The sequence below is a fragment of the Larus michahellis genome, chromosome 1 (genome assembly GCF_964199755.1).
Source record: "Larus michahellis chromosome 1, bLarMic1.1, whole genome shotgun sequence".
Taxonomy (NCBI): Eukaryota; Metazoa; Chordata; class Aves; order Charadriiformes; family Laridae; genus Larus; species Larus michahellis.
In genome coordinates, this window is record NC_133896.1 from 158,177,931 (window position 1) to 158,201,245 (window position 23,315).

General features: G+C 43.0%; 2 protein-coding genes across 4 annotated transcripts in view; one reads left to right on the forward strand and one right to left on the reverse strand.

The window, feature by feature from the left end:
• Positions 1-8,501, forward strand: part of RAB20 (RAB20, member RAS oncogene family) — a 29,783-nt gene extending 21,282 nt beyond the window's left edge. Inside the window, exon 2 of the mRNA XM_074572919.1 lies at positions 7,416-8,501. Coding sequence (XP_074429020.1) covers positions 7,416-7,936 — 521 coding nt within the window. The 3' untranslated portion in view covers positions 7,937-8,501. The remainder of the gene's footprint in view (positions 1-7,415) is intronic.
• A 6,103-nt stretch (positions 8,502-14,604) lies between these two features.
• Positions 14,605-23,315, reverse strand: part of COL4A2 (collagen type IV alpha 2 chain) — a 147,632-nt gene continuing 138,921 nt past the window's right edge. For all 3 annotated transcript variants that reach the window (XM_074561581.1, XM_074561563.1, XM_074561572.1), the window contains exons 42-48: positions 22,712-22,873; positions 22,480-22,578; positions 21,617-21,763; positions 20,908-21,024; positions 19,874-20,065; positions 19,238-19,524; positions 14,605-16,331 (exon numbers count right to left, since the gene is read on the reverse strand). In XM_074561581.1, coding sequence (XP_074417682.1) covers positions 16,077-16,331; positions 19,238-19,524; positions 19,874-20,065; positions 20,908-21,024; positions 21,617-21,763; positions 22,480-22,578; positions 22,712-22,873 — 1,259 coding nt within the window. In that variant the 3' untranslated portion in view covers positions 14,605-16,076. The remainder of the gene's footprint in view (positions 16,332-19,237; positions 19,525-19,873; positions 20,066-20,907; positions 21,025-21,616; positions 21,764-22,479; positions 22,579-22,711; positions 22,874-23,315) is intronic.

Below are 23,315 nucleotides of genomic sequence, written 5' to 3' on the forward strand. Positions count from 1 at the left end.
AGTCATTTCAAATGCCCTTCAGTTATTCATTGCCATGTATTTTTCATCATTTTTGATTTCTAGCAAAATTTAGGTTTTCTAATAACACAGGTTACATATATTTTGGGTTATATTTTATCCCAGACACTGCTGACTACTGATGGTAGTTTGGTAGACTTCTAAAAAAAAATAATATCTCTTTAAGATTTTTATTTACACAGACGGATGCAGCTTAATCTCTCATGATAAAAGCCATACTGTGGTACTATAGCTCATAAATTTTGGATTATAGTGCCAAGGCATTTCCTGTTTCATCAAAACCTTTCTCTGCCTCCAGTTAGATAACTAGTTTTATCATGTTATTCAGACAAAAGCAGATCTACTAAATTGAATATTTTAATACTTGGTAGAATTCTATTCTATAATCTGCTAGTGTATTGTATAAGATTTCTCTATATGAATTCAGTGGGGGACTAGATTATAGGGACATAATGTCATGCCACTTCCAGATCAGGAAAATAACGTTACGCTCCTCCTGTATAACAGCACTCTGAACTCTTGAGATCTGCCTTTTATTCAAATGTCACGGAGTTAAATGTATTAGAAAGCATCTTTTGCTTCACTGTTTACAGTTCGCAAGGCTTTCTCATCTGTGGCAGACAGTTCAAATACATTGTTGGTTCCTTTGAGTCTGGGACTTGCCTCCATTTGAATGTTGTGATCTTTTTTTTATGGGAAGATATTTGTAGCACTTGAAACAAATGTCATGAGTATATTTGCCTTCCTGAATGCCAGCCTCTAGGGGAGGAGAAGAGCTCATGCAGTATATTTCTTTTATCTATATAAAAGCAGCAGTATAAAAACCTAAATGCTGTCAGGCTTGGATCTTAGTGACTTTGGACGTGAGCTTGTGAACAACCTTTATGATATGGAGAGTGTGTGTGTTGGTGAGAAGGAATCATGTGTGCAACATGATGGTGCTTTTATGTGTTTTTCTGTTTTAAATGGGAGTGAAAAGAAAAATGCTTTACAGACTGAAGTTGTGTTAATTGTTTCTATCTACTGTAAAAGTGTTTTTGAACAGATCTGAGGGGATTTAAGTAATTCATAGATGATGACTATGCAGTGGATAAGTTCTAGTCTTTCTAAGCCACGGATTTCTGTGTCCGAGAGAAACATTTGTGTGTGATATTTCTAGTACAAAAACTAAAGCTGGCTAAAGACGGCGGTCAGTTTGATCGTGATTTGATCATCTTGCCTAAGTGGGAAGTGGATGATTGCTCCTGTTCACGTGCCTTTCCTGCTCATCCGGAACTGCAGTTTTGCAGAAGGAGCTTTACAAGCCTAAACTGATTCACATTTGTAGAGTGGGGACTTTTGCGGGGTCTTGGGAATTCCAGACTCCTTCAGAACTCAAAGTATTTGTTCATCAAGTCAAAAATACATAGATATAAGGGAAGAGATGGTGTCTCTTGCCGTTTTAAATCTTCTTTATTATGAGACAGAGATACTTGACTTAACGATTAAGTTGCATTTAGAAATGGAGTAGACTTGTCCCAATCATATATTACATTGATCCCACTTTCTTCACTGACAGTTTTTGATGTTTTTTTCTTTAGAGAGCTGTATTAAAGAATTTTCCTTAGTTCATTGTTCGCTTAACCCACGTGGCTGTTATTTTCTTCTGCTGTGCGTAGCTCTTTCTACTCTAAAACATGAAAGTGAAGCCCTTTGGGTATTAAGATCTGTACTCTCCTGTGTTTATGTTATGTTCTACTTTGGCTAAGACATCCATATCTAATTTTAATAACTTAAATGTAAGTTCCTGAAATAGGGCACAGTTCATGCCTTGAATGTTGATTCATATCTAAGTAATGAGTATAAACAAAATAAATGTCATCTTGATTTTTAGTTGAGCTAGAGGTCTGCTGTATTCTGAAACGTCAATTTACAGAAGTATATTCTATAACGTAGCATTGTAAATGTATAATTCTAGGTGAAGGTGGAGCTTAAATGAATTTTCTAGTTGCTTGACTGTAGTTATTTTGGCGCTTGGGTTTTTTGGGGAGTTTGTGGTGTTTTTTGGGTGTTGTATTTTGGGTCTGGTTGTTTGGGTTTTTTTGTTTGTTTGTTTTTCTTTTTTTTTCCCCCTCCCAGAGACTTTTATTCTATGGGGAATTTTGTCTTGGAGGAAAACCAAATGCTGACATTTTTCTAATGGGTTGGGAAATCATGTATTCAGACAGCTTCTGGGTATGTAAAAATTGAGGCTTCCAGTGCTTTCTGACTCATTTGTTTCCACTAATTCTTACTTATGTCCTCCATGTTAATCCTTTGGGATGGAGAGCTTTATTTTTATCCCCAAGTAACCACGGGCATAGTCTGGTTCTTAATAAAGCTCCTTACTTCAAGGGAAATGTGATAAACCCACCTGGAAGAAATAAATATCAATCCTGAACAAGGTAATGAAGAGCTCTGACTTCATCAGTGTCAAAACTTTATGGCCTGACTTACATGTGGGCAGGGGAATCTTCCAGAAACCTTCAGGGACCTTTATTGTTTGTTCTTTGATAGTCAGTATGTATCTCACTATATGTGCACAAACAAAAATCCCACTTCCTAGCAAAATTGCTTCCCCTAATGTCCTTTAAAGGGTCACAACTTAACTCCTTTGTCTGCAAACAGAAGGAAATGCTGTTCCTTAAAAAGGAGCTTCTTTCTCTGCTCTTGTGATCACATGGATGTTCCTGCTGAGGTAACTCAGGAGCATCCGAGTCACCCTTTGAACCTTCATCCACTACAGCTGAATCCTCAATCTAATACTGATTTTGGTGCTGTGTCATGGGTGTCATACTTTCTCTTTTCTTTCCTGTTTTGGCTGTTTCCTTAGGGCATGGTTCCTGTCTCTCTCCACGTACGCTTAAGTTCAGACTCTCTTATAAAGGCGAAAGAGCATTTGAAAGGCAAAACCTAGCTGATAACCTTGTGTTTGTGTTAATTCCTCTCTACTATTCAGATTCCAGTCCTGCTTAAACTACAGTGAAAATCCTTGGAAGATACCTGGTTTAGGGACTGAGAACTTTCTGGATAATTTTGCACTCTTGTTAATTTTTTAATGCAACGTCAGTGTGCTTCTATTGTGCATCTTCATGTACTTTTCCACACTACATATTTACTTTAGGAACTCAGAATTTAGGACCCCACTCAAACTGTGGTTTCAGAGTAACGACAGTACTTTTTTCAGTATATTTTCTGGAGGATCTCTTTAGCTCTTTAGTATTTGTTGTGTTTTATTCCCTCAAGGCTTGAAGTAACAGTCTGTTTTGCATTCTTGTAAGTGCTCAACACTGAGAGATTAAAAACTTGTTCTCCTTGGCAGAGGATTTCTTGAAAGAGTGTGTGTGGGAAGTTATGCTGCTTAAGAAGTTGTGGTGAAAGCCTTTGAAGAGGTAGTAGGTAAGAAGCATTCAAATCCGGCTGGTGGAAATCTGTTGTTCTCGTAAACATCAACAGCAACTTCACAGGCTACTTTGGATACCACCCCAAGGGATGGTGGGCAGGAGAAGAACTTCAAGAAGGAGACTGGGGCAGTGGCTAGCACTGCTGCTGTCAGTTGATTCCACAGCTGGGAAGGGAAAGGGATGCTCGGTCAGGCTGTGGTCCCATCCAGAGAAAGTGTTCATATGGGCTGCTGCCTTCCACCTGAGAGGTCGGGATGCTGTAGGAGGATGGAGAGACCAGAGCCTAGGTCTTCAGTTCAAGTCTCAGCACACTTTAAATCTAACCTTGCTGTAGTTATCAGGCTTGGCCTCTTGCAAGGTCTACTTTTCCGTTCTTTCTTCCTTGGGTTTCCTATGAACTTTATGGTGCTGAGGTCCATTTGGCTCAAAATTCTTTGATTTGTTTTTGACAACCATCATAGGATTTTGAAAATGCTCCTCTGCTCCTGAGTAGGTGAAGTCTCCAGCAGGGCTTCATATACTGGCTGGAAGAGCATCTGAAAAGCTAATGGTGCTGCAGGTAGTGATATGGCCAGAGGGTTGTCGAACTGCTGTAAATAAGGCAAAATATAAAGATGAAAAGAAAAATGGAAATTACTTTTTGATTGCTTGGCTTTAAGAAACTTTCCCTAATGTTGTGCCATTGTGGTTGATTTGGTTCTTCTTGCAATTCCTTTGATGGCAAATTATTTGATAGTTCTGCCACTCTTCCCTGTTACCTTTATTTCTTGAGAGGGTGAAATTGTTTAATTCTTGTATTCAGGGTTTACCATTTAATTTCGCTAAATGTGTAAAATGGTACATGGTTGTAGTGGGACCAGATGGGTCCAGAGAAAGAAAGAACTGGCCATAAGAAGGGCTGGCTGTTTTCATGCAATAAGTTTTTCACTGTAACGTCGGATACTATTTGCCTGGCACCCTGGGGAGAGGTAAGATATTAGTTTAAATACTTTGTGTAGTTTTAGGGGGTTTTCCATATCTAGGGTTGTTCCAGCCCTTGAGTGCCAGAAGTGCTCCGTACAAGGAAACTGTGCTGCAAAAATCAATTATGCATTTTTTTCTGCATGTAGATTGTGCTGTGTGGGTGAGCGAGAGAGGCTATCCATAATTCCTCTGACATAATTAATCCCTTATGCAAGGTAAATTCTTCTTACTGCTTCTTTCCCTTTTGCAACAATATATTAGTTGTAGAAGTAGCCAGTTCATAGAGTGTAAAAATGTCATGGTTTATATTATGCTGTGCAAGATTTGATTAGCATAGAAATTCCATAAAACAAGTAATAGTATTGTTCTAGTACTCCGTTGCTGCAGCAAATGATTTGGGGGGCTGGATTTTATGGCGTAGGCATCTGAAGTGGGAGAATGGGGGAGGATATATGTTCCATTGTGGCTTCCAGACCGCAGTATAATCAGGATTCAGATGAAAACAAAGTAGGTCACGGCACAAACTTCTACTGAAAAGTTGGAGACTCTTACAAACTCCCTTGCAGTGCAACTGAAAGCACAATTTGGAACATGAGGTTGGACGAAAAAGTGTAACAGCACTGACCTCCTCCTTCACCTACACCCCAATCTTCCTTGCCCTTACCCAGCATTCCTAAACAGGTTTGTTTGGTTTTTTTCCTCCTTTTTTTTTTTCTACTTTCCAATCACTGGTTTAAAGAATTACTGGAGGAAAAGAAATCAGAGGTTATACAAAATTGCACAGGAGCAATTCTCCATAAGCTTTGCCTAATGCTTTTCTGAACTCCATTCATTGAGCTTTTGACCTCTCTGATGCCGTATAACTCTTATTGCCAATTATTCACTGTGTAGGAAAGTATTTAAACTACACACATGATTTTTTTGATGTGAAATCTTCGTTTTCTATGTTACGAGAAAGAGTAAATAGTTGTTCCTGGGTTACTTTCTCAGTATCAGACCTGAGAGATCCCACAGTATCGTGGCCTGAGAGATCCCACAATTTTTCCTCATGCCAAAGCTTTGTATGCTTCTGAGCATCCTCACCAGCTTCCTTTTTATACCTCTTTGTAGTGTACTCTGCACCTCTTCCAATCTGTTTCTCTGGCAGTGGGGGAATTTCACTCAGTGTTAAAGGTTTGGTGAGCTTTGGATTTCATGTTCTAGCTCGGTGTTTTCCAGTTTTGTTTTACCGCTAACAATGAACACTGTGTCTTTCTCTTCTGGCCACTGTGGAGTAGCATCCTGAAGTTTGTCAAAGGACTTACCACAGCGACTCCAAGATCTATTTTAAGTTCTATTCCCAAGTGGAGATAGGCTCTGAGTTACTTTCACAGTGTGTATGTTCATGTGCAAAGGTGTTTTCCCAATACACACTGACCTGTATTTTTCAACATGAATTTCTTCTGCCTTTCCTAGTCCACAGTCATTTACAAGGATTTCATGATGTTGTAACTCATGGTGGCCAATAGCTTTGTGCAGAAAATTGATGTAACCAAATAACTTCCAGATTTTTCTATAAATGGAGACTTTGTGCAAAGAGTCTATGAAAAGAGTTGATAAGTTATGATAATTCCTAAGTGTTCAGAAGAGTGTAGTTGGCTCTTTCGCTCTCTTTATTTTTTTTTTTCTTCCGTGTTCATTCCCATTTCTGCAGTGACCTAAGGCTGACTCTGGCTGGTAGAAATATAGTGTTTTATCTTTTTCTTGATTGATTTTTGGGGATCGAAGAATTTGCTGTAGCACACTTACTACATGTAGCAGATATTTGGGGAAAGCTGCAGTTCTTGATAGGAAAGGACAATGCTGTCTTCTGCCTCATTTCTCTTATTCCCTTTGCAACTACTGCAGAATGCTGCTTGCTTCCCAGATCTTAAAGAAGAGTCAAATTTTTTTTTTTTCCCAAGAAACAAAATTGAAGGAGAGCATCAAGACTTAGCTGGAAGTGCTGGTAGATAATCACTGAATGATGAGGAGCAAGAAATGTTTTGTTATTAACTGTTGGTTATTGAGTGATGGTCAGGGCAACCAAAAAGATAAATTACTGTTAAAATGTAGTTAGGGTTCTCTATATTGTGTGTTTAATACTCTAAAAAAAGTGTGAGTACTTGGGGTGGGACAGATGCGTATCAATACAGACTATTCATTGAAAGGGTTATCAAGCATTGGAAGAGGCTGCCCAAGGAAGTGGTGGAATCGCCATCCCTGGAGGTATTTGAAAGACGGGTAGACGTGGTGCTGAGGGACATGGTTTAGCGATGGTTTTGTCAGTGTTAGGTTGATGGTTGGACTTGATGATCTGAAAGGTCCCTTCCAACCTAGACAATTCTATGATTCTATATACAGCAGCATTAAAGACAACAAGTCTCTTCCTGTAAAGCCAACGTGCCTGAGAACTGTGGGCAAGTAGCATAGGGCTAAATTGCTTACAAAATCCTTCAAAACTTAGGAAGAAGTGGATTACTGACTTTGATCCAGATTTCTGAACTGAATGTACTCGAAAGTATGTGATGAATTTATAGATTTTTTTTTTTCTAGCAGAATTTGAAATAGTAGAACTTATTTTTTGTTTATAAATGGTTAAATAGGTGGAATGGGCCATCTGTGGAGGCAAGCAGGGCAGTTGTTAATGTGGCATAAACAAACTAGTATGCAATGTAATGAAAAAACCAAACTTTATGTGCTTTCTACAGCTCTGAGTACTGTGTCATGCGTGCTCGATCACCTGTCTGTGGAGGTTCTCTTCTCTGAAATCGAGCAAGCAGTGAACAGCTGAGCTGCTCTGTGGCACTGCTACACTCTTAAGAAAAAGCAGAAGGAAAAAAAAACCTGAAAATGCTACAGATAACACAATTTTACCTTCCCTGCTTCATCCAAACTTGTGAAGTGGGCTTCAAATTCCTTAAAACTCTTTCACTCGGTTAATAATGTAGCTTCCAGCACGCTAACTTTTTGTTGTGTTTAAACCTTTGCCAGGGCGGGAGCAGTTTCATGGCCTCGGGTCTATGTACTGCAGAGGAGCAGCTGCTGTGATCCTCACGTATGACGTGAACAGCCTCCAAAGCCTGACAGAGCTGGAAGAAAGATTCTTGGCACTGACGGACAGTGCGAGTGCTGACTGCATTTTCGCTATTGTTGGAAATAAAGTTGACCTCACCGATGACTGTGCTTTACCGCCGGATGAAAATAGATCTGAGAAGTCTGTTGCCAGCTGTGGCTCAAAGGTGCGAAAACAAGTCCGTGCAGAGGATGCGATTGCGCTCTATAAAAAGATACTGAAATACAAAATGCTGGATGAGAAGGACGTTCCGGCAGCTGAGAAAATGTGCTTTGAGACCAGTGCAAAAACGGGATACAAGGTGGACTACCTCTTTGAAACTGTGTTTGAGATGGTAGTCCCGATAATTGTACGGCAGAAAGCAGAGGGGCCACCGCAAACTGTAGATATTACTGACTACAAGCCAGCGAAAAGGACAAAATCTGGTTGTTGTGCCTGAACCATTTACATAACATAAGAAAAGGGGAGGGATTGTTTGCTCCAGCAGACTGTGGAATAAGAAGTGCTTGCAGTTCACCAGAAAGGAAAAGTCAAAGAATAAATAGATGAAAATGGTGTATGTGGAAAAAACGAATCTTCTGACCATGAAAAGTTTCTGGGAAGCCCTGTGTGTGAAAATGGGAATGTGAGTGAAATTATGGAGGAAGACTTGCCAGTTTCCGTTTCCGAGGGCTCTGGAAGACAAATGGTGTGTTAGTACAATTGGTAGCGACAATCGTTTGAACAGTTTTGAAGGAGTCTCATTTTTTTAATGACTCGCCATTTCATGTTGCATGTAAACGATCTGTTTGTGTACTCTCGACAGCTTTCACATGATTATCGTCTTTCCCCTTGTGATTCTAACTTTGGAAGATTGAACACATGGTACTTTTTTACTCTTAAAAAAAAAAAGCAGAAAAATCCAGGTATAATTTATATTTGTAGCTAACAAATCAATTACAGTCTTTTTATGTCAGATATGACAGTGTAAGATTCAGAAGCTGTACTATTAAAATAATTGTGGATATGTACTGTTCATTTGGAGACTTTATTAATGTGAATCCTCTTTCCATAGTGGGCTTTCATGTACTAACGGGCAGCACCGCAGCTCTCACTGCTGGCATTGTAAGTTGCAGGAGGAAGTTTTTTTCCTTCATTTTTTCTCTTGTAATTTTTTAATGTGGGTAGCAAAGATTTTTGGGGGGAGGAAGCAGTTTTCTATTTTGTCTGCATTTTGCAGAGACCTCTTCTCATGGTGCATATATGATACGGTGTTGGATACCTGTGTTCTGTCTTCCAGCTCCTCCTTAGTTGTGCCCAGGCAAAGCTGCAGCTTTGATTTCTAGCAGCGATGCATGACATTACCATGTACCTGGAGGGAAGCGAGGACTGGTGTTTTCTGATGTGAAACTGGCTAATGCAGGAGGAAGGGAAGAGAAACTGCCTTTTGTGGAGTAGAAAAGCGCACGAAGGAGCACTAATGAGGTGTGTAGTTTCTCTCCTGACTGCAGTAAAAAGGGGGGGCTAATACTCAGTACTGCTCCTGGAGCTTCCCAGCCCTCTCGGCTACAAAGAACACATGCAGTGATCCGGGAGCTCACATTGAGATACAGTAATCAGAGTGGAGAACTGCTAGTTTAAAAAAAAAAAACCAAAACAAATAAACGCCACAAATACCCCACGCCCCCTGCCAAACCCTCCCAAAAACAAACAAGCAAAAAAAAAAAAAACAACCCAGAGATGCAGCTCACATGTTTCCAATGTTTCCAGTTCTGCAAGTTGTTGCGTGGGGACTCCTCCATCTTCCTGTGGAGGCTTCTGGCATAGAACTAAAAGGTTGGTTGTTCTTATGCTTCATCGTTGTCTTTCTCTGTCCCACGCAAATCACAGTTGTTTAGTACATAGGGAGACAATTTCTAAATGAATAATGAATTAAATTATTACTAGGTATATTTAAAACTCTTTTTTTCAAAAGTATGCCCTCTTGAGCAACTTGCTGCAGTGTAGTAGCTTTATTTTCTGCTTTCAAGTTTATGCACAATACACGCATAGGGAGGAAGAGTGGCTTGAGAGACAAACCTCTGTATCTTTAAAGGTTGTAATCTTTTTGATCTTTTAATTTTTTTTCTCTTCACTGTGAGGGTGGTGAGACACTGGAACAGGTTGCCCAGAGAAGCTGTGGATGCCCCATCCCTGGAAGTGTTCAAGGCCAGGCTGGATGGGGCTTTGAGCAACGTGGTTTGGTGGGAGGTGTCCCTGCCCATGGCAGGGGTTGGAACTAGATGGTCTTTAAGGCCCCTTCCAACACGAACCGTTCTGTGATTCAGTGATTTACTAGAGGTTTGCAGTTTTACACCTGCCAGTCTGTTAGAGACTTAACAGCACCTGCTTCATGGTATTTAAAACTTAATACAATTAACCCCCCCCTCCTAGCTATTAACAAAACTTCAAGGCTAGTGTCAAGTCTTCCCTCAGGACTGGGAAGAGGCAAACAGGTTTACAGTCTCGGTCTTGTTCATGACCAAAGTGATCTGCCAATACGTCTGAGAGAGGTCCACCACTGGCTTTGCTCCATCTGTTGACAACTGAACCTGCAGCGCACAGAAGCTGTGCTGGGGCTTCTGGTCACTGGTTATAAGGTCAGGCTTTTGGGAGATGCTTTACCCCTAGAAGGTACAGAACAGGAAAAACTTTTGTAAATTTAACACCTAACACTTAAGGTATAAATATTCGAAATTCAGTTGTACCAGTGTTTGATTCATATGAGATCTTAAGATCCCTACAGTCTTTCCAAAAGCTCCAACTTGAGTGTTTTTACTTAAAGAGATGACGCGGGAACCTGTAAGTCTACACTTGTCCAGCATGGTGTTCATGGGTTTTCAATGTTGCTGGCTATTTTTCTTTGAGAAATGTCTGGGTTATGATGGGTTGTCACTCCGCCAGCCTGTCATGCCAACCCTGATCATGGGGTTGCACAGCAGGACCTGGGAGGCTGTGTAATACATGGGAGCTATTGGTAAGAGGTCAGGAGGAGATCTGGGTTGCTCAGCGTGCATGCTAGCCCCATTTCTTTACTACTTTCTGAAGTCAGATTGTGCTTTCAAGCAAAACTTAGGTTTCTGGAGTTTGATGTAAGACTTTAATTTTATTAATAGTTAAAACTCTGTTGTAGCTGATCTCCATTTTTACAGACCAGTGTGATGCTCTGTCTACTGCAGCAGTGCCTATGCTATCTTCATGCCTGCAAGCATGATTAGGGAACCCTCAACACTAAAATTGCACAGATTTTTTTTTTTCCTGTTTAGTGGTGCTGTTTTTTTTTCTTTTCTTTTTCTTTTTTTTTTTTTTTTTTTAGCAGCACAGAGTAGCAATGTGCTATGGCTTGCTCTTGTGCTTGTTAAGTGTCCTAACATAAACTTCCCTGTTGCTTCTGCAGGTGCGTTCTGATATCCCAGCACTGCAAAAAGCATTATTTTTCCCCCTTCCCATCCTACATAATTTTACTGGAACGATTCTGCTCGACATATTGACGGGGAGGAGCAGGGAAGCTGCAGGGTAGGGACTGGTAGCACAGGAACTGCACTAATGAACCTTTGTTCTAACTCTTGTTGCCTTAATAGCCACAGAGCTAGCAGCTAACGTACTTTTAGCATAGCAGCAGTAGGCTGGACCACTAGTCAAGCTATGCCAGCGCTAGGACCTGCATTAATTATTTACTTATAAATTATTATGCCCCCCCCCCTACCCTGCCCTGGCCAGGCTACAGCTGGAGTTCATGACAGACAGGGAACTACTGGAGAGAGTCCAGCGCAGGGCTACAAAGATGATCAAGGGGATGGAGCACCTCTCATGAGGAAAGGCTGAGGGACTTGGGTCTGTTTAGCCTGGAGAAGAGAAGCCCGAGAGGGGATCTTATCAATGCTTATAAATATCTAAAGGGTGTCAGGAGGATGGGGCCAGGCTCTTCTCAGTGGTGCCCAGCGACAGGATGAGGGACAACGGGCACAAACTGTAACACCAGAAATACCATCTCAACATGAGGAGGAACTTCTTTACTTTGAGGGCGGCAGAGCACTGGCACAGGCTGCCCAGAGAGGTGGTGGAGTCTCCGTCTCTGGAGACATTCAAAACCCTCCTGGACACGTTCCTGTGCAACCTGCTGTAGGTGACCCTGCTCTGGCAGGGGGGTTGGACTAGATGATCACCAGAGGTCCCTTCCAACCCCTACCAGTCTCTGATTCTTTGATTAATAGCTGCTGTGCCTGCTCTTGTTCAATGCCCACTCTTCTGTGTCCCACCAGCTGCAGTGAGAGTTTTCCTCTGTTGCTGGGAGGTTGCTTTCCCCATTAATAACCTGTGTGTGCAACCTGGAGCTGGGCCGGTCATGGCTGTGTGCTCCTGGGGCCCCCCTAGGACTCCTTCCCGCCAGGGCTAGCGATGGTGGGTGAGAGCCCTGCCTGGGGGGGGAATCTTATTTTCCAACTACTTTTCCCCCCTGCCTACCCCCTTTCCCCATTACATTTGGCTGGATTATGTGAAGTGTTTGAACAGTGAAATAGAAGAGGTGTCATTTTTGGCCACGCTGGGCGAATGTGAGCTACAGGCCTGGCCGTGCCTGAGCTGATGGCTGTGACCTGAGGGGGAGGGAAGGATGGCAGGGCGGGCAGGGGCAATCTGTGCCAGGCTGGCTGGGAGGCCCCATCCTGACCCTGGCAGGTGCTGGTGGTGGTGCAGGACCAACATCACTGTTGGACCCTGACAACCCCAACAAGGCTTTGATCCTCGTGGTGGCCACAAAGGGAGCCTGGACCCCCTGGCTGTCCGTGGGGCAGGGAGAGCTGCTGAGCCACCTGCTTCAGCTTAGGTATGCCCTTGCCTATGTCCTGGTGGGAAGCACCACTGCCTGTTTTAACTTCTCTGCTCGAGAGTCATGGGACACAGTGATACACCCGTCCTGACAGGCTGAGAGAGCTGGGGTTGTTCAGCCTGGAGAAGAGAAGGCTCCGGGGAGACCTTATAGCAGCCTTCCAGTACCTAAAGGGAGCCTGCGGGAAGGATGGGGAGAGACGTTTTACCAGGGAGTGTGGCAATAGGACCAGGGGTAACAGTTTTAAACTGAAAGAGGGGAGGTTTAGACTAGATATTAGGAAGAAATTCTTTCCTGTGGGGGTGGTGAGGCACTGGAACAGGTTGCCCAGAGAAGCTGTGGATGCCCCATCCCTGGAAGTGTTCAAGGCCAGGCTGGATGCGGCTTTGAGCAGCCTGGTCTAGTGGGAGGCGTCCCTGCCCATGGCAGGGGGATGGAACTAGATGATCTTGAAGGTCCCTTCCAACGCAAACCATTCCATGTTTCTCTGTAATTTCCATAGAATAAAATGCCTTAAGTTTGTTGCCAGTGAGTCATGGTTTGGGGGCCAGTTGCCATCAAGAGGCTTTGGATTGCCATCAAGGGCAAGGGATTGGAACTAGATGATCTTTAAGGTCCCTTCCAACCCAAACCATTCTGTGATTCTGTGAATTCAGAACCCACTTTCAAGAAGTCCGGGCAAGCTGTTCCAGTTGTCTTGCCACCCTCATCATAACAAATGTCCTCCTCCTGACCAATCTGATTCTACCCTCTTTCAGTTTAAAACCTCAGCCCCTTGTCCTGTCACTGCAGGCCTTCGTAAATGGTCTCTCTCCATGTTGTTTATAAGCCCCCTTTAAGTCTTGAAAGGCCGTTATAAGGTCTCCCCAGAGCCTTCTCTTCTCCAGGCTGAACAACCCCAATTCTCTCTGCCTGTCTTCACAGGAGAGGGGGTAAGTGCCCAGCTAAGAGGTAGTTTGAGTAAGCCAGCTCCCCTCCATGCTGTGCTGCAGGGTAGCTCACTGGGTGAAATCCTCTGGCTGCTGCAAGTATTCCACGTGTTTGCGTGCAGGAGCTCCCTCCCCTTCCCAAACAGTGATTACGCAGGCTTTGGAGAAACACGTGTATGAGTACACAGACCTGAAGCACATGACATACACAAACAACGTACAAAAGTTCAAGTCTGCATGGCACCTTGGGGGGTTTTGTGGTTTGGTTTTTCCTGCACAGTGCCTGGGCCTTCAACTCAATGCTGTGCTGACACCGCACTGAACAAACTTCCTAAGAACAGCTTCTGTGAGTCAGAGAAAATTAAGAGGCAAAGCCACTGTTGGAGGAAGACCTATCTGCTGAAGTTTTACGTGCAAAAAAAATTAGCTGCATAGGAAGATTAGGCAATGTATTAGCCACGAAAATCCAAACAGTTTGCTGCTGTTGTGGACATAATTTGTTTTTACAGAATTCTGTAACCTCCGCTGGCATTCACTTGAAACATGGCATGTGCTGCATTGCCGGAGCTGCATGCTGTAAAAATCACAAGTGATACCTGTGTGATCATCCCACGACCACCGATGTCTAGCAACACCTGGAAGAGACAAGGTGCCGATTCATGGGCATTTGTTACTGCTGTGCGTATTTTAAAAGAATTGGCAAACATGGAACAGACCTGGCTCATGTTGACTGCAGTGTTTCCAGTTCTAAGCATTTTATTTAGCTGAAGCAAATACTAGTGTGATTAGTTTGTTTGCAGGCAGCCTCTCAGAGCTACTGCGTGGCCAGATTGCTCATTTCAAGCTCAGGTAATTTCTCTGTTTGTGGATATATCTAATTATATGTACAACTAATCTAGGTTAGACAGTGTGCTAGCTAAGAACTTTAACTTAATTTATACTTTATATCTTTTTCGTGGAGGTATCACTTGCCAAGTTTGGTTAATGTTGGTTTCCGGGACATTGCAGAGCATGAATAATACGTTATTTTAATCTGCAACATCGCAATTTATTGGCCTAAATTGTTCTTCCTAACAACGAATGAAATACTATTTCAGTGTTTCAGCTTATACAAGGAATTTTAGAAACACTGCTTCCCTCCTGGATCTTTTTAAGTGCCATGAAATAAAACAAGTGCATTCCTGTTTAAAAATTTTGAATTTCAGTGGAAGGAGCTTTCTGGTGGTTCTTTTCAAATTCCTTAGGTGCAAACAAAGTAATTCAACAGAGTAGTCCATATGCATTGTATAGGAAGACACCATTTACAAAATGGAAATCATCAACAAATAGAGGTGTAGAAAAAAACAGGTTTTATTTATGATACAGTGAGGATGGAATGTAATTACAAAAGCCAAGAAGCACCTGAAGCAGGAGTGAGGTGAACTGTTGAAAAACCAACTCATTGCTATAAAAGTCTCTCTGATTTCAGTTTTAAGCATTCAGGTATATAATCAGACTATGCGAATAGGAAATTTGCAGCTGATCCTTTTTTTCCCCCCTCTCTTGCGGTGGTGACAGACAACTTTGGGCTAAATTGCCTTTTCTACAGACGGAAAGAGGAAGCCATTCTGGCCATTTATCAAGCCTGGCATGCAATAACCTGGTTCTCTGTGGGAAAAGATGGGGCTAAATAAATGCCTTGCCTCGTTCCCCTTTGCTTTGGCAAGGATGGCTGTGTGCAAGTTGGGATGGTGGCTGTCCCATTGACACGTGTCCCCAGCTGCCAGGACAGCATGCCTTCAGACAGACAGCTGGCAGGTCTGGAAGTTCTGAGTTGGAAGGTCGTGAACAGTGAGCAATATGCTCTCCTGCAAAACCTACCCTACGTGCGATGGCTGTTCCAACAGCGCGTGGTTAAAATCTGTTTGTGATGAGTGGCTTGTTTTCAGAGGGGAAAAAGTGCAATGCAAAAACCACTCAGCGGTGCTGCTGTGTGGGCAGCGTGATACAGATGGATGTCCACAACACAGTGGAGCAAGAGACCTCTGTAATGGTCCTTTGGCCTGGGTTATGTCCAGAAAAAAATTATCAAGCTTGTAAAATAAAATGCTGATCTTCATCATATAGTCTCCTAATAAAAATAGGAAGAGTTGCATTTTGTGGTCACTACTTTTGGGAGGCCTGTGGGCTTCTCTGCTACTGCCAGTGGGTAAGTGCTAAAGCATGGTGAGTCTTGAAAAAAAACAGATACAGTAAGATGATTGTTTTGGGTGTGTTTGAGATGCCCAAGCATAAAACACTGACATCAAAGTTAGGTTTCAGTGCTGGACATAAGCACTTTCCAGAGCATATTTTCAGTATTTTGCAAGGGTTTAGCATTTTGATCATCCTATGTTAATTTTTTACTGAACTGCAGCCGTTAGTGTTTACTGTTGTGACAAATATAGTTAATAGAAAAGATGCGTATATTCTCTTAAAGTAAATGCAGTGGGTATCTGACCAAGGTAACCAAAAGTTTTTTTTTGTGTTTCAAAGCTGCGAGTATCTGTATCATTTGGCAAATGACATAATGTTAGACTAGCAAAAAATGTGTATATATACTGTATAGTAGGAGAACACAGCACTAGATCTGTGTGTTAGACTTAATTTGTGTTACACCTAATTTGCTTTTACAGACATTTTTAAAAATTAACTTTCCATTCAGCTTTTGAGGTAATAAGTTAAAAAAGCACCAAGATGATTTATTCAAATGTCTAACCATCCTAGAAGGGTTCCACTGTATAAGAACTACCTGGAAAGCAGGTTCCTTATACTGTGAAAGACTTCTATAAATTTTTCATACAGACTTGACATCTGCTGATATGGCTTCGGATGAGTCCTGCCTTGAGCGTATCTGCTGAGGGCTTGCTTTGGAAGGGCTGGTCGATCGTAGTGAGCCAGAAGCTGTATTTATTTGCAAAGTAGTGACAGGTTCCACGTGCGCCGTTGCATTCGATGAAGGGAGTTGCTCTGAAATCTTCCAGGCAGCTCCCGGGAGAAACCAGCGACTGTCCTCCGCCTTCATCACCAGCAGCAGTGTGCTAAAGGAGACAAGGAGGGCAGCGTTCAGAGCACAACCTCAGGCAATTCTGTCAAAAACTTACGCATGGGAAAAGAGAAAAAAAACACTAGAATTGCTCCTAATTCTTATCTCTGGAGCAGAGAGTCGATTAATCCTGCAACTCTGTAAGGCTTAAGGGTTTAGCTATGTTTTAGCTATAGAAAGGGGCTAGCTCACATGTTGATGCCACTTTAAAATCTTCTGACAAACATCTTTTCTATAGTTAACATTTTCACTGTTGGAAGTCTTGGACTTGCAGAATCATATGGGTGGGAAGGGCCCACTGGAGGTCACTTCAGCCAGTCCCCTGCTCAAAGCAGGGCTAACTTCAAAGTCGCCCTCGGTCGCTCCAGGGCACCGTCGAGTTGTTAATACCTCCAGGGATGGAGTTTCCACAGCTTCTCTGGGCAACCTGTTCCTCTATTTGATTACCCTCACTGAGAAGAACTTTCCACCATCTATCTAACTTGAAATTCCCTAATTATAAAGTCTGGCTTACTCTGCATCGCACCTGAGGAGCACTGTGGAAACAAAATTAGCTTCTGTACAAATAACTACGTCCCTCTGTGGCATATTCTTTGACAGCAAATTACACCAAAACCATGCACTCAACTGTTACCTTTGACACGTACTGTGGTAATGAACTGAATGTTACTTTTGTTCTGTCAAAGGCATCGCTAACAAAACAGACATTTCCTCTGTCCCTTTAAGAGCTGTACAGCTGCATTTTTAAGTGAAGCTGTTTTCTTTGTTAAAAACTGAAGGAATTTGCAATATAAAAGAAAGCAGCTGGAAAATAAAGTTGCTAAATAGTTTTGTAAATGTAGGGGGAAATCTGGGCACATCCAGTATGTTTGCCTGCCTACGTTTTAATAAACACCGTATTATAAAAGTGCAAGCCATAACTGCCTTGGTTTATCCTGCAAGAGGCCCACTGTGTTCATGCAAATGAGTAGCAGAAGTGGTCACCTTTTAACAGAGTAAAGGACTTTGATCTCCAGCTAGCGTTATATATTGCTGAGGTTTAGATTTGTTTTTTAAAAAAACCCCACAAAACAACAAGTCCCTGTTGTCCTGTCCCTCCCGTCATCTCACCCCAAAGCTGCAGCCCACCAGATTTGCTAAGCTATGAAGTTCAGGAGTAGAACTGTTCTACCATCCCTCTACAAGGACAAAGTTGGTAAGAAGCAGCATAAACTATTAACAGCTAGCAAAAACTGCACATGCTATTTGAGCCCTGGCTTGGGAGCGGACCTGCTTGATGACCTCAGGACGAGCACTGGCATTCCTGCGCTCAGCATACAAGCTCCAGCTCTATGCCTATAATATCTCTTGTATCGGCCACGGCCTTTTATCCTTCTGCAACGCTCATGCCACCCTACCTTTAGAGGATGCATGACAGTGGAGGGCCCTTGCTACATGAAATCTTACTGACTTGTGTGGCTGTTTGGGCAGGAGTCCATGATGACTCCCGTCATGACTGTGCCCTACCCAAGGGAAGGAGGTGACAAATTTAAGCCAAGGAAGTAAAACAGTGTGTACTCTGAGATAACCACAAGTGGGCTGTACTTCTTCCATAGTTGCCCGAGAGGCAAAAATGCGTACACCAAACACTTCATTTGCTCTGAATGCTAGCTGGGAAAATGTGACCTTCTCACTGTATGTTCCTTGGTGCTGGCAGACTTTGTCCTGGCAAAAAAATTCTTGCTAAGGTAACAACTTTGCTCTTAACAATGCTGAGTGTTTACGCGGGGCTTTGCAAACATTTAATTAATCCTTGGCATTCTTGTGAAGTAACTATGAGATTGGTATCGGGGCTTTTTATAGAAGCAAAAGAAAGGTCAAACATAGGGCTGGTCAAAAATTTGACCTGCCTTTTCTCAAAGCATTTTTTTCTGTAACTTAATGAAAAATATCAGATTTCCTTTTACCTGATTTTCTGGAAAAGTGAAGCTTTTGGCTTTTGACAAACAAATAGTTTGCAGGTAAGCTTGACTACTGTTCTGTGATGTTTTCTGACAGAGAAATCTTTTTCTCCCCCCCAACCTTATTTACTTCAGCATCTGGTCCAGTCTTTAATGAGTTAACAACATGGGCAGGTTTTGACTTTTGCATACATCAAGCAACTCAGAAAAATGAGCATCTGTCAGATCATTCCATCCACTAGCACGTTCTAGTTGCTCTTTGCCATGTTAAGCGCTCCAGTGCTTACACAATGCCTCTGTACAGTCTTGCAAGAAAGGTCAGGCCCTTCAGCAGGTCTTCCACTGCACACCTAACACGAAGCTTTTCCGTAACATCCCATTGCCTAATTATAAGATCACAAGATCTAAGAGATCCTATAAGCAATGGGATATAGAGCTCAGTTCCTGTTGCCGTTAGAGTTCCAACACTGAAGATTATTTCTAAAAACAGCAGGAGGCTGCCTCCATTCTAGGTGAAAGACTTTGGCTTCTACCAAGTATCAATGATTTTGAGTTTCTAAAAGAAGGGGGAAAGTTTTGGCTTTTTTCTTGCAGATCAGCTTCTTAATAGTGACGTACATAAGCAACTCCCAATCTTTAGCTGTGAAAATGCTTTGTAGGCTACTGTCGCACCTCACTGCAGTTTTATTTGCTGTCCCTGTGTTCTGCTCCAAAGCACTATTTTGTACATAAAGTAAGGACTCCAGATGCTGGTCTGACAAGAGGCAATTTTCTCTGCAATTCACAGAAATTTTGCTTCTCCTTTTCTGCTTCCTAGAAACTAGTTTTGTGTTTCCCTGGTTCCCCAGTATGATGCACGGGTTTTGTGTTGCTGGATCTAAACCAGAGCAGCCTTTCTAATATCTAAGGCTCAAACTTAAAACCCAGGGCCACACAAAGTGTGACACTGGAGAACAAATACCATAAGGAAGGAATATCCGATCCACAAACTGCGCCAGCCTTCAGGGCAGTGAGGAATAGAAGCTTCTTGGCTATGGACAGCAATTGCCACAGCTGGGGCCTCACAAACTGAGCAGCGGCTGATATATGGCTTAATGTCGTCTTCTGCCACAGGCATCATTGGAAGAGGTGCTGTAGTTGAGAGCCAGTAGGATTTATCATTTCGACTTGCATAATAACAAATATCCCCAGGGTTACAGTAGAGGAATGGCATAGTACTAAAACGAGCCAAACATGAGCCGGCCAGCCCTGTTAAAAAAGAAGACCAGAAAAAAAAAGAAATTATGGCAATCATTCTCACAGAAGACAATGCACGTTTTCAGTTTCTTGCTCTTTCCCAAGCATGTGTCAGGGAAACCCTGCGGTCCAGAATGTTTTGCTGGCTTTACAGGTCCCCCTGAACAACACTAATGACTTACAGGAGCTCTCTCAGGGGCACTCAATGCAGACATACTGTTTTTTTCTTCTCTCTTCCTAAGCCTTCTCTCTAGCCTAAGCCTAGAGAAGTCCCAGCTTTCTCTAAGTTCTATTTTATTTTTTTTTTCATTTCAGCCAGAGAGATGGAATTGAGGCTGCTGCCACCAACACCTGCACGTACCTAGATCCTGGTTGTGTGCTTTCTCTTGTCCTTCAAAATACAGTAGGCTGTATCCACTCCACAGTTTGTTCATGCCAACTGGGCACATTGGCTCTTGATCGGACTGGCTGTGCTTCACCAGCAGGTAGCCCATGCTAACGCTGCGACCCGGCATGCCTGGAAGCCCGGGGCTACCGGGGCGGCCTGGCTGACCTTAGAAGAGCAGGGAAAAAGAAATCATACAACTTAGTTTGTGCTCCCACAAATGCTCTGATGCTGGCTGATATTTCAGCTAAGCTGCTGATGAACAAAGCACAATTGCATGATGCCTCTTCGTATGGTAAGCTGCTGTTAAAAGAGCTGTAGTTCTAGGATTATACCAATTGCTTTTGAAATAGATTGGTCCTGGATCAGGCTTCCTGGTTTCTAAGATGATGTATTTCACTGTCAGAGCCAGGGAAAGTCACATATAAAGTTCTGATGAATTTTAGCATTCTTTAGCACAATACAGATGAGCGTATTTTTCCTTTAAAACATTTCCTTTGTCCAAGATGAACCAATGGTTTTTGAATCGCTTGCATTTGCTTCATACGGTTAAAACTATGCTCCTTAACAAGGTTTTAAAATGTTTTTCTCTGTCTACTTAGCTAATTAAGCTAGTAATCATTCTGTTCTTTGATTGCGTAAGGACACAGGTATTTCTTTTTCAAATACATTCCCAAATATCACCTACCCAACCATTCACTTCCATGAATGTAACTGCTAGTAAAACACTAGGCTGAAATACTTGAGAGAAAACCAATATAAAAATACACTCAGATCAAAACAAAGTCAGTCACATGAGTGGACTGACATCTACATCTACCAAAACCTATTCTGAAAATCCTGCTTTAAGATAATTCTGTTAAAAGTTAGTTGTCCCTTGTGAAGAAGATGTGAAGACAGAAACTTTCTCTCTGCTCCCCTCCTCCCCGTCCCGGTGATGTAGTAACCACACAACAATTTCTGGCAGTGAAAGGGGAAAGAGGGAAGAACTGCTGTGCGACATCTCTTACCTTCAAATCCCACCGGACCCTGAAACCCTGTTCCTCCTTGTTCACCTCTGGAGCCGGGAGGAGCTGGAATGCCACCCCTGCCTTGGAGTCCTGGCTCTCCAGGTGAGCCTCTGAAACCTTGCACCAACAACAGTTATAAGCACAATGACTGCAGAGATATCAACATGCTACCCATTTTGTTAACATGTGCTCTACTTGCATATGTTTGGTCCTATCTGCCAGGTTTATCAATTTATGCTAAGGATGATTCTTGCTCAGGCAAAGCGCACTGTCTCCATTGGAAAAGGTTGCTGGGATCAAGACTACATGAGCCCCACAATCCTAATCTTTCACTCTTGCTACCACCACACATCTCTGATGAGGCTAGTAGCAAGAGGTGCACTGCATTGGGTCTATCACTAACATTTCCTGGGTTGACAGTACGCCCACAAGGATGTGCGCATTTCCATCGAAGACATTCAGTCTTGATTTAAGTGAGATCCATATCTGATGTTTCTTTGGCTATGTGGGTGTTGTCAAAGTTTTCTGCTGTTGTGCTTATGTTCTGAATGCTAGGAGGAGGAGGAAAGCCAAGCCGTAGCTTTGAAAGATGAAAATTTGACTCTCCTTTCTGATTTATAGAATTTAAAGAAGGGAGCTAAAGCAGTGATTTAGTGGCCTCACTCTGCTAAAGCGAACTGAGCTTTCACTCCACATGTGCAATTCCTACCTGGATCACCCGGTGGACCCTGAGGTCCCATATCTCCTGGGCTTCCTTGAGGTCCTATATTCCCACGGGGACCTGGTGAGCCTTGCTCAGCAACCAGCCTTGGAGGAAGGGGGGGCAACCCAGGAGAGCCTGGAGGGCCCTGAAAGCCTGTGATGGGAAGCAAGATGAGACAGTTTGATTAAAAAAACCCAACACTGTATTTTCCTTAATGTGCTTTCATCCACAGATACGTTGCTGTTACTTGGTTGGCGTATGTGAGAAAGGGACTGTTGTCTACAACTCACCACCTCGGGTGTAACACCTATATTTATTATACTGGGGGAACATGTAAGGGGATTGTCTTCTCTTGGACAGCACACAGATAAGCAGAAGGAAATGAATGATGCTACTGCCTCCTCATTTATGACACAGGAATCTGGGAAGTTCCCCCCAGACAGCCAACAGCTCTCTGAGGTGCAGCACCATCTTTTGGTGGGCTTCTGGAGACACAAATACATGATGGTATAGATGGGAGTGATGGATTTTAAAGATATTTCTAAATATCCAGTATGTCTTCTCTGGAGGATTAATTTAGATCAGGAGTTCTTTATTTTTTTTTACCCTGAAAGTGGCTCTGATTTTGGAGTGGGCACCTCATACAAAATAAATTCTTAGAAGGCAAAAAGTTGACTACCCATGTTAAATTCAGGCAGCTGGCCACGGGAATTTGCCAGGGGTCACACAGAGTCATGCAGGTTGGAGAGGACTCTGGAGATCATCTAGGCCAACCTCCTGCTCAAAGCAGGGCCAGATAGATCAGGCTCTGTGCAGTTGCAAAGTGAGTAGTTTAGAAAGGAGTCACGCATCTGACTGCACTTACTCACCAGTCACTCCTCTATCGCCCTTGGGTCCGATGGGTCCCAAATCACCTGGAAATCCTATGGTGCCCATAAAGCCGATGACACCTTGTTCACCCTTCCGACCTTTAGTGCAAAATGACGTGGCATTATTGCATTTCAACACAGATCAAGTGAGTGCAACAGTCATATCATTAAAGCTGCTGTGGCATAGCAGGTTCCCCTGCCCCCAGCCAAGATCAGTGTTTCCCATCCTTACCTTTTGGTCCAGGGTACCCGGGAACGCCAGGTCTCCCTGCTAATCCAGGATCACCTCTGCTTCCTTTTGGGCCAATTTGTCCACTCACACCTGGTTGTCCACTTTCTCCTTTGCTTCCTGGTGGAGCCGGTGTTCCAGGCTGCCCCTGTAGTCCTGGATAGCCTGTTTAGAGCACATATACGTTGTAAGCTGTTTATACTTACGACCTGGGCACAAGGGAAAATAACTATTATCTAATTGTATCCCATCAGGTTTTAATTCCTTAATTTAAGCGGGGAGCTAATGCGTAGCTCCCCAATAGACTAATTCAGCTCTCCTGCTCCTGCTCTCAGGCTGGCATTACCCTTCTGCTGCAGTAATAGAGGAACTGGAGCATGAAGCTCCCACAAAGCACAGTGCCATCTCCAGCAGGATTTCAGCAGAAGTGGGGTGCCTGCTGAGATACAGCCTTCAATGAGCTATTCCTTCCCCAGCAAATGCCCCACTTCACTGGCTGCCTGCCTGCTTCATCCTAAATTCTCCAAGTAACTAGAGAGAAATCAGACAGCAGCGAGTACCTGACTCAGTGCCAGGTGGTAAATAAGCCAAGGACTTACTGTTCCAT